Below are 18,402 nucleotides of genomic sequence, written 5' to 3'. Positions count from 1 at the left end.
CTGTTAGCTAAGGAATGCTGCAGGTCTTCACTTTTCATTCCTTCTCCTCAGTTTTAGCACCCTTAGTTATTCTTGGCATCATTCCCACAAGAAAATCCACCAAAATGAATCCAAAGTGTCTCACTGCTCACCCTCTGTGGCTGCAGAGAATTATATTTGTGATATGTTGGACAAAACATCCAGTAGTTTATTCTAAATATCTTTGAGAGGCACAACATATCTGACTGCCCAGTCATAGAAAATGCTTCCTAGACTGCACCTGGGTTATTTCAGATTTCACTTCAGTCACATAAATGCCGTGCCTCAATGCCAGACTTTCAGAACTGGTTTGGAAGATGCCAGCGTGACGTTTTCCTGCTCCTGTTTAACGTTCCCTCCCTGTGCTTAGGGGCAGTTCATCGAGCTGTGCAAGACCATGTACAACATGTTCAGCGAGGACCCCAACGAGCAGGACCTGTACCACGCCACGGCGGCCGTCACCAGCCTGCTGCTGGAGATTGGGGAGGTGGGGAAGCTCTTCAGTTCTCAGCCCGCCGGCGACACGGACAGCAGCGCCGGCAGCAGGGCCCTGCCCAGCGAGCTCTTCCACAAGAAGGAGCAGCACCAGTTCCCCCTGGAGCAGCACAAACCCTTCCGCGGCGGCGAGGAGGAGGCGGCCCTGGGCATGCAGATGGAGGACATCAAGCTGGAGGACTCCTCCCCCAGGGACAACGGGGCCTGCTCCTCCATGCTCATCTCGGACGACGACACGAAGGACGACAGCTCCATGTCGTCGTACTCGGTGCTGAGCGCGGGCTCGCACGAGGAGGAGAAGCTGCACTGCGAGGACATCGGCGAGGACACGGTGCTGGTGCGCAGCGGCCCCGGCGCCGCGCTGCGCCGCAGCACCAGCATCGACAGGGACTGGGCCATCACCTTCGAGCAGTTCCTGGCCTCGCTGCTCACCGAGCCCGCCCTGGTCAGGTACTTCGACAAGCCCGTGTCCATGATGGCCAGGATCACCAACGCCAAGAACGTCAGGATGAGGGGCAAGCCCATCACCTCGGCCAGCGACTACGAAATCTCTACTATGTCGGGATAAAAGGCATTTTCTATTTAATTTCTTCTTTTTATTCTCTATTTATTCGTACCTGGCAGAGGCCCTGGTATTTTCAAAACATGGTTGTTTTCACTAATGTGAAAATGGTGGGGTGCGAACGTAACTATCTTCAAGTATAATCACTCTTTCTGTGGGAAATGTTACACATGCAAATTTTATTCAAAATACGGAAAAAAATAACGCTTGTCAGTGAAGTGTGTGTATTATTAATATTGCTGTCGGTGTATAATGGTAAAGATTAGTTCTTAATTTCTAAATATAAACTTAATGCCAATATTTATGTGCATTTTTAAAATAGACATATCTAGAGATCTGATGCTTGGGAATAAAACCAAACCAAAATGGGGAAGAACCTAAAATCTAAAGGGACGCTGTCAACCTGAAAAGGACCTCAGGTGAAAATAAGTACCAGATAACATCTTTGAAGCATAATTTTAGTTCATATAATCTTTTTTCCAAAGAGGCTTTGACCGTATGCTTTGGTTTTACTTTTCTGAATGTATGAAAGGCCAGTGACACCTGCCTGGCTCCTGGTGTGCTCAGTGAGGGTGAGAAATCCTCCCCAGCCCAGCTGCCCCAGTGTGGGTCAGTGTGGGGTTCCTGCCCCTTTGCCTTTCCCTGGTTCAGAGAGGGAAAGCCCTGCCCAGCTGTGTTCACCACAGGACATTTCCAGCACGGCCCTGCCAGGGCTGCACTCCTAACCAGGGCCTGGGAAGCTTTGCTGGTGCTCTCCTGAGACTGTGTGCAGGTCCCAGAACAGGCAGAGTCTCTTTTCAAAATTTTAAGTCTGTTTTTAAAAGCTTAGGTGGAAAAAAAAAAGTCTATATATCTACTTTTAAGGCTGGATCCACAGCAAATATAGCTTAGTTCTTAAAACTAACCTTTACCACCAACCTATTATATCCTTGTTAGATTAAGAAAAATAAAAGTATTGCATAAGTCTTTATTTACTACAGTGTAAAGCAGCAGTAATGAAAAACAATCTGCAAGATGATGTAACTGAATGTTTCAATCATACTGAGAACACTGTCACTTTATATGAAATGAATAGTATCCTGTATTGACTTACTGAATAATATGTTGAAATGAAAACTGGAGCACCTGCACTTTGAATCCTTGCTTTTTTTATACAGATATTTGGGATTTTTTTTTTAAATTTTGTTAGCTGTTTTTTAATTCATATTTGTTTGTTTCAGGATCATGCCTACATGCCTAATCTTTATTTGCCGTTTTGAGAATATTTTCTGTAGAATACTGTTGATTTTTTATACTCCTGTATAATACTGCATCCATGTAACTTGCAGGTTTTTTTAGCACAAGCTATGTTTAATTCTTTTGTTTTAAAAGAATGCTTTTAAACTGTCAGATGAAGTGGTTTGTAACCACAAATAGGTAATGTGAACAAATAAAGTACACTCTGCACAGAATTGATTTTTAACTATTAAAGTCATGCTAGAGGGAAGATGAGGTGGCTGTGCTTTGTTACACAGACAGATGTTAGTGTGTGTGCAGGTAAGTGTCTGAAAAAGCTGTGCTCTCTCTGCTGTGACTGTGGGTGGGCTCACATATGCATCAAATAATGATGTTCATTTGAGCCATAATCATTTTGAATACTATTTGAATACTATTTGAATACTATTGCTTTAATTTAGGATGCCAAGGCCAGAGTGGGCTGCTTCATTGTAATGTCTGGCAGCTGAATAAGCTCTCATGGAGTTCTTCAGCATCCTTAAGTGGACTACTGACCTTTTTTACGTTTGCAGCTATTCAGGATTCAATAATTATTATTATATTATTATTTTATTATTATTATTTATTAAACTTGCTAGGGAGGCCTTGTAGTTCTCATGGAATGGCCCTTTGGTACATTAATAGCATTTATTATTATAAGCATTATTTATTAGAAGCGTTTGGTGTCCAGAATTCAGGAGGGGAAACAAACGCTGCCTGAGAGATACAAATAAACCTAAAAAAAAAAACCAAGCAAATTATTTAACATGGCTTGTATGAAGGCATGCCAGAAGATAACAACTAACAAACCATCAACACTTGAGGGTTTCTCTTTCTTTCTCTGGAGTTGTTCTCCGGCTTTTAAATTTTGTTCCTCCTGAACATTTGGAGTTGCCTCTGAGAGTTCACTTCCAGGCCCTTAAAATGTAATCATTGTTGTGGGGTTTTTGGGGGGTTGGGTTTGGTTGGGGTTTTTTTGTGTTGTGGAATTTTTTAATTATATTTTTTTGTGCATGTTGGATTTTTTTTTTTTAAAGCTTAAGACAGAGTTTCTTTTCAAGTGTGGATTTTAAAAGCAGCTGAAATGAAGCAGTGATAAATCTCTACCACTTGCAGAAACAGGATCAAGAACCAAGGACCTCTGAGCAAGCTGGGGGTAAGCTGGGAGGATGGGGGCAAGAAAAAAGTAGGAAAAAGCTTTCACTCACCCCATGAAACTGAAAATTGTTGCATTTCCTAGCAGGCCAAAGACAGGACTGTTGACAATAATTTGGATTAACCCGTTCTTTATTTGCTACCATTGTAAACATCTCTATTACACAGACATCACAGGATACATTATTGCTTTTATACTGTGGGAAACAGGAGTTCCCGTTAGTACACAGCTATCTAAGCACAGTGTCAGAAGAAGAAACTGCCCACGAGTTATCCTGGGCTGGCTGTTCTTGATTCCCTAGACAAGGACAGGAACCAGACTGGCACAAACATCAGCCCAAAGATGTGCAAAGGTACCACAGCAACACAGACAGGAGTGACAGAGGAGACCACGGTCACAGCTTCACCACACATCAGCAGGGCTGGCCAGGACTGCTCAGCTCCCACCTAACTAACACAAACCTCTTCATCACCACTCCTAACACAAGGCTAACTAATCCCTTTTGTGAAATTTGCATTGAACTAGGACGGAAAATCTGGAGAACTCACGGGGCTGTGTGTGTGTGCATGATTTTTGTTTGCATTTGTTTTGTTCAGAGACTGGAAGTCCAAAACTGCTCACCTGGGGTGTTTAATTTCCCTTTTGCCTATTAGGGCACAATTTCCTATTCTTTACCTGGCTGTACCAGATGAGAGAAGCACAACCAGTTTAAAGACATTGTTCCTTTCTTCCTACCTAGCACTGTCTTCAGATGGCTTTCCAATAATTACTGCTGAAACAATGTGTTTACTTTGAGAAAAACTAGATTTTACATTGGCTTGTAGTAAACTTCGGATTAATTTGTTCATAGAGTGGCACCATGTTTCAAGCATACAGTAAACAACAAAAATGAAGGTAGTTTGTTAAATATTTGCTACAGGAACAACAAATTTAGAGAACCACCTTGTCTCTAGTTTTAATTTTTTTAATACTATTGCATACAAGCTTTCACATAGTGAATGTTTTAAAGAGGCAGCAAGTTAGAAAACTAACAGCACTCAAGCCCTAGTAAGATAATATGTATTTAAAACATGATGGTTAATAAATAATAACTTAGAGAGTTTTTAAGACTCTTAGAATAACCTGTAATGTTAAAGATTCTATCAACTTGAGAAAAGTGGCCTACCTCCATTTCCAGTCTTCCATAACCTTAGGATTGTCACCTACAGCAGAGTTAGCATTAAATACCAGTGACTATTACAGCAAAGCCTTGTCCTTGCCTTCTCTAAACACCATTTCACCTATTTCAGTACATTTTCTAGCTACCACCATTACACAGTTCACCAGCAGGGGTGCAAACAGGGACTCCCAGTGCTATTCTACATCTAGTGAGTGATTCCTAGACACAATTACTGGGCTCACACAAAAAAACACATGCAAATTCTAATTGTTTCCTGGGAGGGTGCACTGGAGCCTAACAGAAACATTCACCTTAATTACTACATGCAAACTAATGCATTCCCTTATGTTTGATGACAGGGGTTACTTTTTTACTTTTTCTCCTTGTGTGCTGCCACCATTTACTTCCACATTGCCCACTGATTTAAGGAGAAAATAAATAATATTAAATGCACAGATGCATCTTATTAAAAGCTTGAGATACACTTGATACTAAAACATCTCAGGTGTGTGACAGGTGAACCCTGAGCCTGGACTCTGTGGCTGGGCTTTAGAAGCCTCAGCAATAGTTAAATGTCAGTCTGCAGTGAAAGTTTCAATGCTGGGAAGACAAGGGTGGAGATTACTTCTGCAACTGTTGCAAAACAAAAAACAAAACAAACCCCAAAAAACCCAAACAAACAAACAAAAAAAGAGATAAGCTTGCAGACGTAGCTCAGGGGAGCCTTTAGACGTGGCCCTCACACAATTTTGTTACTAACTGGTAGGCAGCAGAGGGAAACAAACAGGATCTCCTTTGCTGCTGCTGCCAAACCCAATAACTGGAATTCAAAAAGTCAGTTGTGTGTTGCCTGCAAGGGAGATCTACAAGCAGTAGAGAAAGTTATTAATGAAGGCAAACTCCACAGAAGATGGGGCTAGAAATGACCACTTGGGCCACTGGGAATGAGTCCCCTTCCCACTTCCTTCCTTGGATTTTTGGCATGTCCAGCGTCTGCAAGGCTCAGAGAAGCAGAGCTCCACCACAGGCCCTGAACCCCAGCATGCTCTCCACAAGATTTCTCTTTTCAGTGGTGAGAATTCCAGGATCCACAAATGGGAGTGCAGCAAAAGAACTGGGCCTGCCACTGCCAGCTTGGATCTAACCTGGTCCCTTCAGCTCATCTTGGATCTAACCTGGTCAGTTTAAAACCAGGACCTTATTCTTCAGGAACCTCTTCTGGAGTGGTCATTGATTAGAAATTAATTCGTTTACCTGAGATGATTAAAAAAAATATATGAAAGCTTGTATCAGCATATAAATTTTGTGCCACTGTGAGCTGTTTAGGTATATGGTGAAAAAATCTTCCTCAAATTCCTCAAGTTGCTAAGGCTGTGATCTAGTTAGAAGAATTAAAATAAAAAGCTGATTGAAACCAGCAGAAGGCACTTATTTAATAGAAAGTCTTAGAAAACAAAGTGATGGTCATACCAAATCCATTTAAAGTTGCTCTAAGCAATAATTAGTCACAATACAGACACGAAGTTCTAGCTATTAGATTGTCTGAGGATGGCAGGACTAAGGAACACACCAAAGCTGCATCCCTTCCATGGAAAATACATCTCATTTTGACTTTTACCCAGATGTGAATTTACTTTTACAAGATAAAGACTGCAGCTGCAATAAAGGGGTTTTTTAAACTTTATAAAAGGGCTTAAGTAGATTTGTTGAACCTCCCACTAAGAACACCCCCTTAGCTGCTAAAAGAAAGGGCTGACAGCAGACTCTGAGTAAATCATCCTCAGCATCTGAAGTCAGATTGGAAAGAAAAGTTTTTACAACAGGAATACTTCTAGAAAGAGCAGCTGTAGCCTGAGGATCTCATCCTCATGCTGATGGCGTGGTTCTTTTTGTTTGTTTGCAAACTAAACTCCTTCCAAGCACAGGAACTGGCTGGTACAAATCCACAGATAAACTTCCTTAGGCAGAAGTGATTTCTAGTAAGTACATCAATATGCTGATTGATTAAGCCTCTTCTCCAAAATTATAAACAAATAATACATCTCCTTTGAGGACCTCTTAATCACAGAAATTTAACATTGTTGAGTGAACCATCAATGGCATAAAGGAACAAGAAGACAAAAAACCTAAAACCACAAGAACTTCAACTAAAAGCTTAACTTCAACCGTTACGTTAAAAGGTTGGAATTTAAATTCAGATTTGAAAAGCTGAACTTAAACTGTCTTTAAAAAGACCATTAACAGTCAAACCCATTCACAGAAAATATGATGCAGCATAAATACCTGCTTCATGTTCCTGCACCAAGAAGTATTAATGAAAATGTAAAATGAAGCAGTCCAGAGGTTCTTGAGATTCGGGGGTTGTTTTTTGTGTTGGGTTTTGTTTCACTTCCTTTCCAAAAAGCTGCCCTTTGGAGAATAGCATAAAAATACCTGTAAACAGAGGTTGATTGTCCAAGCTTTCCTAACTGAATTTTGCTCATTTTCTTTTTTTTAATGTAAAAAAAAAAAAATTCTTTTGTTGGACAGTTTTTGGTGAAACACACCAAATGCATCACTCAATTTTTGATACAGAACCTCATATACTGCAGAGAAACTAAGGTTTCTTTGTCTCTTGTAAGGTCAGTACCACACTGTGATCCAGCAGAAGTCCCTTGATTTTCTCATGGAATTTCTCTCTGTACTGGTTGAAGTGCATGATGCTTTCTGGTTCCTCTTCAAACCAGAACTTGTCAAACTCATAAACCAGATAACCTGTGAAGAAAATAAAATACAGAGCTGCAAAAATCACCTCCACAATTTCCTGCCTTGATTTAGCCAGTCCTTGAGTGATCCTTTAGACTCTCTTCAACCCCTTAAAACAAGGATTGTCCCATCTTGGTCTACAGCAAGCTGTTAGATTCTTTAATAATGAATAAAAATATAAATCTGAGCTTTCTGACTGGAGTATCTACAATATAGAAAGCCCCAGAAATGATCCTTAAATGTCCATTTCTGCAGCATAACGTTTAGGCAGCAGGTGCATTTCCAATGCCTGCTGCAGAAGACAAACAGCTGATGAGAAAAGGGTGGAAATGCCCTCCAGAGAGGCCAGGCTGTGCTGTGGCCTGCCCTGGGCACTCAGTACTTCTTAGGGTTGCTGTTCCCTGGGAGTTTCCCCTGGGTTGCTGTTCCCCAAGGTAATCAGGTTTTCAGTCTTCTCTTCGCCCTGGGTGTTTCACACCGAAGCCAGAGACAACAAGTTGAGTCCAGCAGTTCGTGTTATCAAGGCTGTTTATTCTCAATTATCTCTCAGTTCTTGTCCAGCTTTGCAGGTCGTCCCCAGCAGAGCAGGACACGCGGGGGACTGGGCGGATCAGAGAGCCCCGCACTGTATGTACGGTATCTTTGACCCAACCACTGTCCAAAACAAACTTTTTATTTACAGAATTTTACCAATACCTGCTACCTATACTAACATGTCAATTCTACTCTAAACCAATCTCTAAAACCCAACTCAGCACAAGATGGGGGACAAGAGCAAGAACAAGGAGCACAGGGGCCACTCCCCAATTCCTCCATCTTGTCTCTTCAGCCCCATCTACTAAGAATCCTAATTTCTGTATTTATATTCTATAATAAACCAGCTACTAGTTATTTTAAATTCTTAGGGTTTGTGATTCTTCCTGCATGTGGGCATTCACTCCCATGGACAGGAATCAGAGGCAGTGTCCTCCTGGGATCTGTGTGAGGCTCTGACCCCCCTGTACAGATCCCAGACCCCCCTGTCCAGTCTCCAAACCCTCCAGGGTGGCCAGAGGGATGTCCTGGACTCCAACAAGTACTGAAGGAGCTTTAGATACTCACAGTAGAACTGGTGGAAGTGCTCCATCTGTGGCAGCCCAGGGGCCACGTTGTAGAGATGAGCCTTTAGAGCGCCACTCCTGAGCAGGCTGTACGCCATCTCTGTCAGATTGATCCCAACTATGGCATAGGAGTACCTGCAACACAAATCAGGCCTTTGTGTTATGGACTGAAACCCTTGGGAGCTGCCCTGGCACTCTCTGCTTTGTCAGATTTCTCCTGTGGTACTTGTGGATGAGGTGATTCCAATCTACAGAACATTCCCTGCTCCGTGTACACCCAACCCTGTAAAAGTTACTGTGATATTGAGATGGCAAAGTTAATCAACACTGACTTCAATATTAATAATTGGAAGTGAAAAAAATCATTGCAGTCTAAATGGAATGGCTATTTCAAGCTGAAAGAATCTGGTTTTCTGTTGCATGGTATAAAAAGCATTATGATAGAAATTCTTAAACAACAGTTAAAGTGTTTGTGGAGGAAGGAAAAGTGAAAATTAATTAATTTGTGCCCATTATATATTATGTGATTGAGCAAAAACTCTCACATATCCTGTTCATGACAGAGTTAGGTTATCACAGGGTAATGTTATTTATAATCAAAGTCATAAATGGCTCCTGCTTTTTGTTAGCCCATCAAGTTAACTTGGGACTAGATGGCTCAGATTATTATATCTGACTGGTTTGAGAGTGTATTTCCCTGTAAAATTAGCTACATGTTTAAATCGGCAAAATTTTAAGAAAAATATAGTTGAACAACAACACAACACTTGTTTTAAATACTTATTACAGAGGAGAAACCTAGAGGAAAAAAAAGGACCTTAATAGGTAATCTACACTATCCCAACACAGAATCAGTAAGAAGGTGATAAATAAGTATGAATTTCTAAATCTAATCTATTACAACTCAAACTAACTAAAATGTTAAAGGTGTTAAATAAAGATGATATTTTGCAATATTTTTGCCCCAACAACTCCATTCTGAACACAAAAAGAAAGCTGCACTTAGTTCCTAGCTAGAAATTGCTTTCTGTGTTTGGTTTCTCACACCTTTCTATTTGACCCTTTTTTTTCATTCTTTAATGGAAAAAACCCACAGATATTTTTCGTCTTTACTTTCTGGACACAAGTTTAGCAGCTTTCATATAAATTGTTGTATAGAAGCAGCCAGAAAAAAAATGTAGAGTGACTTACCCCAGCTTTGGGTGATTGGACCGAGAAAGGATCTGACGAGCTTCATTGGTGTAATGCTTACTGAAATACCTGCCAGTGTAAAATATGATTATAAATTCTTTGGAAAAAAAAAATACTGTGTTAATGTCAACAATAAACTGTTTAATTGGTGTAATGCTTACTGAAATACCTGCCAGTGTAAAATATGATTATAAATTCTTTGGAAAAAATTATACTGTGTTAATGTCAACATTCAAATCTTTAAACTAAAGGTGAAAACTAGCCTGTAACTGGAAAATGGCACAAAATGAAAACCAAGGAAAAGGTAGCAAATTAAATTTATTTAGCATGAACTAATACTGTAAAAGAATCATTGTGATCTGAACATCAAATATGAAGTTCAACATAGTCCAAAAGTTAGCTGAGCAAACATATGTACATTTGTCTATTTTTCACCATAGTAGGAATTTTTGCATTCAGGAATTTTTACATTCAGGAATTTTTAAAGCTTTTGACAAGTTAGCTACAAACTACCACCTCTGTCACAAGGCAACAAAAAATTGAGGTGTCTTGGGCAAATTTGTGTCCCTTCCCTCCCTTCTTGCCCTCACCCAACCACATGACATTTACAATGTGCAGCCACTAGAAATGTTGAACATGCTGCTTCTGATCAGTTTTAATAGAAACAGCATTAACTAAATAGAAAGAAAAGAAAGCACAGATACTGCAAATCAGTTCCAACAGGACTGAAGTGCTGTTTTTCACTCACACCAGGTTCACCAGGCCCAGCAGCCCCATGCCCCTGAAGTCTGTCCTGGGGTCGTCGCCCTGGAAGCCGATGTCGCACCACTGCTTGCTGATCCTGGCCCTCACAGCCTGGTGAGGCATCAGCAGATTCCAGAGCTGCACAGAGACATTTCCACGTTATCCTGGTCAGATATTCCAGTCACAGATCTCACAACACTGCTGAACACCAGAAACATCCACCAAGGAACAACCTGCAGGCTGCTCTTTGCTGTCAGCACAATCCGCACTCTGCTGCACTGGCTCACTCCAGCAATCAGCAGAGTTATTACATTTAACATCAAATGAGGTCATTTCCCTTCACAAAGATGCCAAATAAACAAAGACTTGTTGCACCTCTGAAATTAATTTATGCATTTTGTAACTGGACAGCTACAAACTGAAATACAGATTCTCAATGAATCCTCTTTTAATGTGTTAGTGTTGGGGCTTCCACAGCAAGCTGAGATAATTATGAAGTGCTGAGGAAATACTTTTTATCTTTCAGGATCAAACTATCTTCCTTGACATTAACTGGGATGCAGTAATAAGAATAACTTAGTGTCTTTTTTTTTAATTTAGTAATTAGTGGTTTAAGAAGTTAGACTTTGTTAAAGGTTAAAGATATTTAACCTTATGTGCATAAGGTTATATATCTTTTTAGTAGATTCTTCAGTGATGCATCACAAATCTATTTTTCAACTCATATATTGTTGTCATGTCTAATTTCACACAATTCCACTGCAAGTAACCCCAGTTTACTTTTATTTTCTTTGAGATTTTATTTTAACGTGCCATTTCTGTAATGGCTTTGCAGTTTCTAAGTAGAAAAGAGCTTGAAATAGGCCAGCTGGTAAAAATGTTACCAATAAGTTTTTTCAAGGTGTTGGAGGGGAGAAAAACAAACAAACAGCACATGTATTTTAAAAATTATTTCACCTCAATTAACTGCTCCTCGTGCTCTTCATTTTCTGAATCATATGGGACCTTCCTTAGGTTTTCCACATTCAAATACAGTTTTTTATAACCTGATATCTGTAGCAAGGATATATGCAAATTTGTCTTAAACCTGAAATAATAACAAAACACCACAGAGAAGTTTTTAAATAGGACTACTCAGCCATAAAATCTAGCTTGAATTATCAGATAAAACCTTTCTTATGTTAATGCAATGTAAACAGCAGAATTTGGAAGGGCTTTAGGTGTATCTTTACAAACTACAGCGTGCTGCTGAAGTACACTGCCACATGGATCTCACACACTTTAAACATCTCTAGCTAATTCCAGTGCTGCTCAGACTCTATCACCTTAATTAAGGTAATAATTTAAGGTAATAAATTAAAGAAAGCAAAACCAAAAAAGCTAAAATCTGTTATAACACAATAAAACTCCATATATCATCCTGACCACTGCACCTACCCCAAAGTTTTTTGTAAGTCTTACAGTCAAACTTTGTCAGAAATACTTATCATTTCAAAGAAGAATTTCATTAGACTTTGAGATTTTGATATTCCCTGCCACTAATTACTTATGCAGATGAATGCAAACTTTAATCAGGCATCATATATATGCTCTCAAGAATATCTAAGGAATTATGTAGCTCTTGTAATCAACCTATGCAATGATCACAGTAGTTAGAAATATGGAGTAACAGAGGGATTGCAGAACAGAGGCACAGTAATGCCAAATCCACATGAATTAAAACTTTGCAAATCATTTTCTAAAACTGATGAGGACATAACCACACCTTATTTTCAGATTTCATTCTGAATACTTGTGTTGAGTGGCCTAAATATTGCAGCAGGTTAAGCAACTGGAAGAACATGAAACGAGTGAGAACAGAGAGAGGTTTCCAAACACACCCTGTGTCCTTCTGTTCAATCTTCTTTTCTTTCATCACATCTCTCACACAATTCTCCACTTCTGCTTCCTCAACATGTACAGCACTTCTTAAAACCTAGAAGTTAACACAGAAAACACCTTCATGAGGAATGAAGACATAATCTACTTTTCTATTACTGCTCAGCCTCTGTACATCTGTTGTGTGAATTATTTATTATAAGAGGAGAAAGGTCAGTTTAAGGCAATCGCTTACAATGCACATAAAAGATCTGCAATAATTACATGATTTGTAACTTTGGCAGGCTGTAAACAACAATGTTTATGTAGGAATTGCATAAAGAATAAACACAAAGCTGGAGAGTTGCTTGGTTTTGCTTTCAGCTGCTGAATTGAAATATGTTCTTCCAAATCCAAACAAGTGCAGCCAAGAAAATAATGCTTCAGAATCAGGAGACAGGCAGCTAATAATGCTGAGATTTCAATGAAACAAACATCTGAAGAGACATGGGATTATTTTTGAGAAAACTTAAATAAACCTAGCATATAGAACACAAAATTCCACGTTTTCTTCTCTCTGTTCTTTACTCCTCTTCAGTTCTCTCAAAAAATAAATGCATGTGTTATTTTGCTGGGATCTGTCTCTGAAAAAAGGCTTATTACAGTTTCATCTTTAGTATATCTTACCTTATTTTTTGATGATTCCAGTGAACGTTCTGCGATACGAAAAAAAAGTAGATGTCAAAGTTAAATTGAACTGTTTTAATAATTGACAATAGCTGTTCTTGCAGTATATAAGTATTATAAAACTTTACATCCCTTTTATACATGCAATAAAAATCAATCTTAAAATGAGCAGGTTATCAGGTGACAGAATGTCTTTACACAGATTTTTTATAACTCCTCAGTACAATGCTGAAAGTAGATTTGGATTTTTTTTTAAGCATCAATTGCATGTACAAAACAAAGACAAATTTGAAAAGGTGTCTGGAGAGAATACATTATCAATTGATATTTTCCTGTTCTCAGACATTATTTCATGCTTATTACTGAAGAATAAGGAAGTACAGTCACTTCCACAAGTTATTGTAAAACCACAAAAATGTTCAGTAGTTTCTTGAATTGCTATTTTAGACCAAAATTCTGCATCAAACAGATTTGTAAGTTAAATCACTCTTCCTTCCTCACTCATCTCCAAAAAAGCGCTTTTATGCCTATTCAGCGTGATTTTTTTTTAGCAGATGAAGGTAAAAGCATATAGACAAAATGATGGGCAGACTCTGGGGGAAAGGCATGATTTCTGACCGACTTTTTGATGACACTGGCATGTCCTTAGCAAGCAGACAAGGCACGGATAATAGCTCTGGCACGGATCTCGAATTCCCATAGGACAGCCGGGATGAAAGGAGAGTGAAAACACAATTGTGGGGCTGCACACCGGGATCTGATCTGCAGCTCCTGGGACTCAGGAGGCTCGGGGGGGACTGGGAAGGAGCCTGTGGACAGCAGGAGAGGAAAGGTCCTCAGGCTGTGCCGGGGGAGGTTCAGCTTGGACGTGAGGGAAAAATTCAAGCACTGAACGGGCTGCCCAGGGCAGAAGTTTCGTCACCACCATTTAGAGAGGTTTACAAGATTTGTGCATGTGGCACTGCGAGACACGGTTAGCGGTGGGTTTGGCAGCGCTGGCTCGATGGCTGGAATGGATGATTATCATTTTCCACGGCGAATGGAAGCGGCTCCACACGCCGCTCCCGAGGCCGCCTCACGGCCCTGCCCCGGCCCCTCCATTACCTACGCCCAGCGTCCGCCGCGCGCCCGCCTCCGCGCCGCCCAGCAGGCGCTGCAGCTCGCACTTGCCGGTCAGCACCCGCAGCACCCACTTGAGCCAGAACCGAAAGTACTTGCTGTACAGGAACCGCCACACGTGCGCCCACATCTTCGGCGGGCGGCGGCGCCGCGCCGGCGGGGCCCCCGATGCGCCCCGGCCCGGCCGCCGCTCCCGCCCGCTGCCGCCGCCGGCGCCCCCTCGCGGCCGGGCCGCGGCCCTCAGAGCGCGGCGGGCACCGAGCGCGCCCGGCCGGAAGGAGCGCCCGACCTGGAAGTGATCGCGGGCACGGCCGCGGCGGAAGTGCCGGCGGGAGGGGTTCGCCTTCCCCGGTGCCTTTGTCGGCGTGAGGGGCTCGGGAGGGGTTCGCCTCTCCCGGTGCCTTTGGCGGCGTGAGGGGCTCGGGGGAGTTCGCCTCTCCCGGTGGCCTTTGGCGGCGTGAGGCGCTCCTGCCCCCTCTCCCGCCTCCTACCCCGCCGGGCAAAAACCGGACGGATCGCCCCGAGTGCATCAAGCACACCCGTGAGGGACATGGAGTGTCTGTTTCAGAGTTGCACAACCCTGGGTGATCCCTGATAATGCACAGATCAAGCGCCCCGACTCTCATAACTTTGCTAATCATACGTTTTAGCAAACAAAGGGGTTAGTGTTCATTGGCTGCAGGTTACACAGTTCAGTTACTAATTAGTGTTCTATCTTCTGCTGGTTAATGATTCTGTCCTCTCACGCTAATTAATCCCGTGCTCAGTCTCTCCCTTTGGGCCGGTGGGTTTTTGGGCTCGGTGCTCTGTGGGTGGGTCGGGATCTGCCCCTGCCGTGATTACCTGTGACACACCTGGAGCCCATTTCAGCACAATTTCTGAGTTCTCGTCATTTGTTTCTGCCTTTCATTTGTTTCTGCCTTTCATTTGTTTCTGTTTGTGCCCCTGAATTCCGCATCCTTTGGGTGCCCTGTGGGACAGCTGCTGTGTCCTCAGCGGTGCATCCTTCTTCCCCAGCTTTGTTAACCTCCCCTGGGCCTGAGAGCATTGAAGCTTGTCCAGCCCTAAACCTTAACAAGACAATTCCACCAAAAAGTAATTTGTTTTCCTAACACCTGTACATCACCTAGAGCTTGTTGGGTGCTCGCTGTTTCATGAATTAAATCTTTCCTCTTGCTGATTAGACTTGAAAGTAGATAAAGATCAAAACACCAAAGGATGCTCTTAAGGAAATTTTTATATATTCCACATCTTGCAACAGTTGGGCTAGATGGTTTTAAGGAGTGTGTTGCCATGGATCCTGCCCTGCCTTTGCTGAATGGAGGTTCAGCCTGAGTGCTCCACTTAGTTTCAGTCACTTCTTCCATTGTATTATAATTGATTGTTTCAGTAAACATTGGTTGAACACAGAATTGTATGCAAAATTTGGAGTGTTGAAAGGGAGCTGGCAGACTCGTTTGACTGCATTCTGATGCTATTTTTTGATGTGTGGAAAGTGAGGTAATTTTACACGAAATCAAAAGCCACACGGCAGCTCTGCTGGCCTGGGTCCCACAGGGGATTTCAGAGCATGGACCAACTGGTTTGGCATCCTCTCTCTAGGTTCCTACACTCCCAGGGGTGCAGAGTTTCATGTGGGGAAACCACTGATGTGTGAACTTCAATTGTTAGCATATCTTCTTCCTTCTCTTCAAAACTGCAACTTTTAACATGTTGCATGTTCAGAGGCAGTGTAAGAGCTTAGGGAGCACTCTGACTTTCAAAGCATTGGAGCATTGTGTGAAAATCAGCTTGAAAGTATTTATCTCTGTTTAAAAGTATTCTTACTTGGTGACAAGATGATGATTTTATCATATTACCTGTGTATAAGTTGTTCCAAGGTGGCCAAATCCCAGGAAATACATATTTAAAAAAAAAAAAAAATCAAAGATCCAGTGCCTAAGAACTGGTAGCAGAAACTGGAGGAAAGAAATTTATGTGTATTGCAGGACCTGGGTGTAAGCTACAGCTCCCACTTAGCTTGTATATGAAACAACTGTTCTTCCTGACAGTCTTTATGGCCACTCATGGATTGCACTGAGGTGGTTCATTAAAAGTCTGAGCTGCTGGAATTTTAGGAAGTCCAGCAGGTGCATCCTTAAAGCGTGGCCCTACACAAATAACACAGGGAAATTTCTGGCTGATGAGACTTTTGTTGATTTTTTAATACCAGAGTTAAACTGTGCTGCTGCTTCAAGGGTTTCACTTTCCATGGAATCTTTTAAGGGATTAAATATCTTCATTACAATATGAATAATTTTTCATTATATTTATACTTAAACAGAAATTACATTTTGTGTGGAATGTGAAGAACCAAAGTAACTTTTACTACACATTTGGAATTTGTTCCACTTCCTACTGTGATTTACTGTAATAACACATACACACAGTACAGGATTATTGTTTTCTCAGTTCTCTATGCTTCCATTCTCCAGGACTGATGTGTGGAGTGTCTGCTGTTGACAGTACATTGCACAACACTTCTCTGTGATATCATTAGATTCACTGAGGTAAGCCTGACACATTTTAAGGTCTTGGTTTAAAAATTAGGCACTTCTGAAATGTGAATTTAAAAGATGCAAGTTTTAGTCTTACACTTATTTTTGCTCATAAGTTTTCTTCTCTTTAAATCTGTATTTTAAAGTAAAATCTGTAACCTAATTAATTATTTAAAAATATTATAGTGTGGTTGTAGAGACGGCCACGACACTCAGAGTGCTTTGGTAAAATTTGAGTTTTGCAGTTCCAACTCTCTCCTTCCTGTCCCCAGCACAGCCACCTCACCCTGTCTGTCCCTTGTACAATGTGTCACCCTTTCTGTCCCTCACACAAGCTCCTGTCTGTCTGTCTGTCTGTCCCTCCCTCCTCAGAGTAGGGCCAGCAGACCCCAACTAACTCCAGCCAGCAAATTCACTCTTTTGTCACACCCATAGCTGTGAGGGCAAGGCTGTTCCCACCCTTTGGTAATTAACAAAGCTCCAATATATCAGGGGCAAGATTGCCTTCAGCACTGTCTCCCCACATTATAGCACTCTTTTTTTGACAGTTTTTTCCACAGCTTTTTGTATATTGCAAAACAGCAAGCATGTTTGAATTTGTACAAATGTTAGCACTCAAATCCTGCAAGATGCTTCTGCATCATCATGTTCAGTCAATTAATAAATTATAGTAGGACAGTCAAAAATACCATGGTGTAGAAAAAAAATTCTACCTACCTCTTGTGTTCAGTAGTGGAACTTGTTCTGCCTTTAAGACTTATGTTCAAAGAGGCTTTGGTTGAAGTAAAGATCATAACCTGTTTACTTTTAAAATCCCACTTCTTGGGTGACAGCAGAGCAAATGACCAGCAGTAACAGTTGGAGCTTTATCTAGTCAGAAAACTTTCCATGGCAGCAACTATTACCTGTTATTACTAATCATTCTTTGTTCATCTACCTTTGCACATGAAGGACATGCAAAATAATCCACTGCTTGGCTCAGCCAGGATCCTGTGTTTTGTCAAATATTTATTTTAATGTTTCTTATCTCTACTCTTGCTTGCACACAGATGTGTGAGAACCGTTTAAAAATGTGGAGTAAACATCTGAGCAAGAAGAGACAAAGCACAAGGACAAGCCTAGGAACCCTCTCTTGCAGGTAAGGAGAACCAGTCCTCTGAATCACTTGCTGAGTGTTCAAGTATTACAGGTTACAGGTCTTTTTAAGGGTGATCCATTTGCCAAAAATACAGAAAGTCTTCTGATGGGAGGTAAAACTCCTCTGAAACAATTAACACCCCCCAAAACTCCCAGCACAACTTGTTCCAGTTGTACACAGTTCTTGAGCATGTGAAATAACATGTGCAGAGAGCCCCGGGAGGGAGATAGTGTGAAAGATAAGGGACCCTGTGTGCAGCATGTCCATGTGCAGTGGAAGCTCATCAAGGTTTCAGACAGGAGATTTTTGATTTTTATTTTGAGGAAACTTAATGCATTACCTCATTGTAAGTTAATGAGCTAGTCTGTGAAGTGAGCATCAAGTAAATGGTCCCCACAACTCAGCATGGCTGAGTAACTGTATCTGCTGCCTTAATAAATAATATCAAATGCAGTCAGTGGCAGTCTCCGTGGGCATTCCCTGAACACTGTGTCTGTTTGTTATTAGTTTCTGGAAATATGTGATGGTCTTGTCTTTTTTTTTTCCTTACTTGCTCTGAACATAAGCTAAAATTAAACATGTGTCAGATTTCTGTTGGTCTTATCTTCAGCAGCCCCTCCTACTCTACTGCATCATTCAC

The 18,402-nt window shown here is 41.3% G+C and overlaps 3 protein-coding genes across 3 annotated transcripts in view; 2 read left to right on the top strand and 1 right to left on the bottom strand.

Annotated features, from left to right (window-relative positions):
* TBC1D9 (TBC1 domain family member 9) overlaps positions 1 to 2,561 on the top strand; it is a 37,758-nt gene extending 35,197 nt beyond the window's left edge. Inside the window, exon 21 of the mRNA XM_063415270.1 lies at positions 389 to 2,561. Within this exon, the coding sequence (XP_063271340.1) occupies positions 389 to 1,081 (693 nt within the window). The 3' untranslated portion in view covers positions 1,082 to 2,561. The remainder of the gene's footprint in view (positions 1 to 388) is intronic.
* ELMOD2 (ELMO domain containing 2) lies at positions 2,243 to 14,333 on the bottom strand. The gene is made up of 8 exons (XM_063415275.1): positions 14,073 to 14,333; positions 12,969 to 12,997; positions 12,305 to 12,399; positions 11,382 to 11,511; positions 10,429 to 10,562; positions 9,681 to 9,749; positions 8,491 to 8,624; positions 2,243 to 7,398 (listed from the first exon to the last, which is right to left on the bottom strand). Exons 1-8 carry the CDS (start codon positions 14,215 to 14,217, stop codon positions 7,241 to 7,243), a joined length of 894 nt encoding a protein of 297 aa, XP_063271345.1. The 5' UTR covers positions 14,218 to 14,333; the 3' UTR covers positions 2,243 to 7,240.
* Positions 14,334 to 14,416: 83 nt separating this feature from the next.
* MGAT4D (MGAT4 family member D) overlaps positions 14,417 to 18,402 on the top strand; it is a 31,987-nt gene continuing 28,001 nt past the window's right edge. Inside the window, exons 1-3 of the mRNA XM_063415274.1 lie at positions 14,417 to 14,446; positions 16,562 to 16,636; positions 17,674 to 17,762. The gene's annotated coding sequence lies outside the window, so the exon portion shown is untranslated. The remainder of the gene's footprint in view (positions 14,447 to 16,561; positions 16,637 to 17,673; positions 17,763 to 18,402) is intronic.

The sequence above is a fragment of the Prinia subflava genome, chromosome 18 (genome assembly GCF_021018805.1).
Source record: "Prinia subflava isolate CZ2003 ecotype Zambia chromosome 18, Cam_Psub_1.2, whole genome shotgun sequence".
Taxonomy (NCBI): Eukaryota; Metazoa; Chordata; class Aves; order Passeriformes; family Cisticolidae; genus Prinia; species Prinia subflava.
This window is presented reverse-complemented; position numbering and strand designations above follow the sequence as displayed.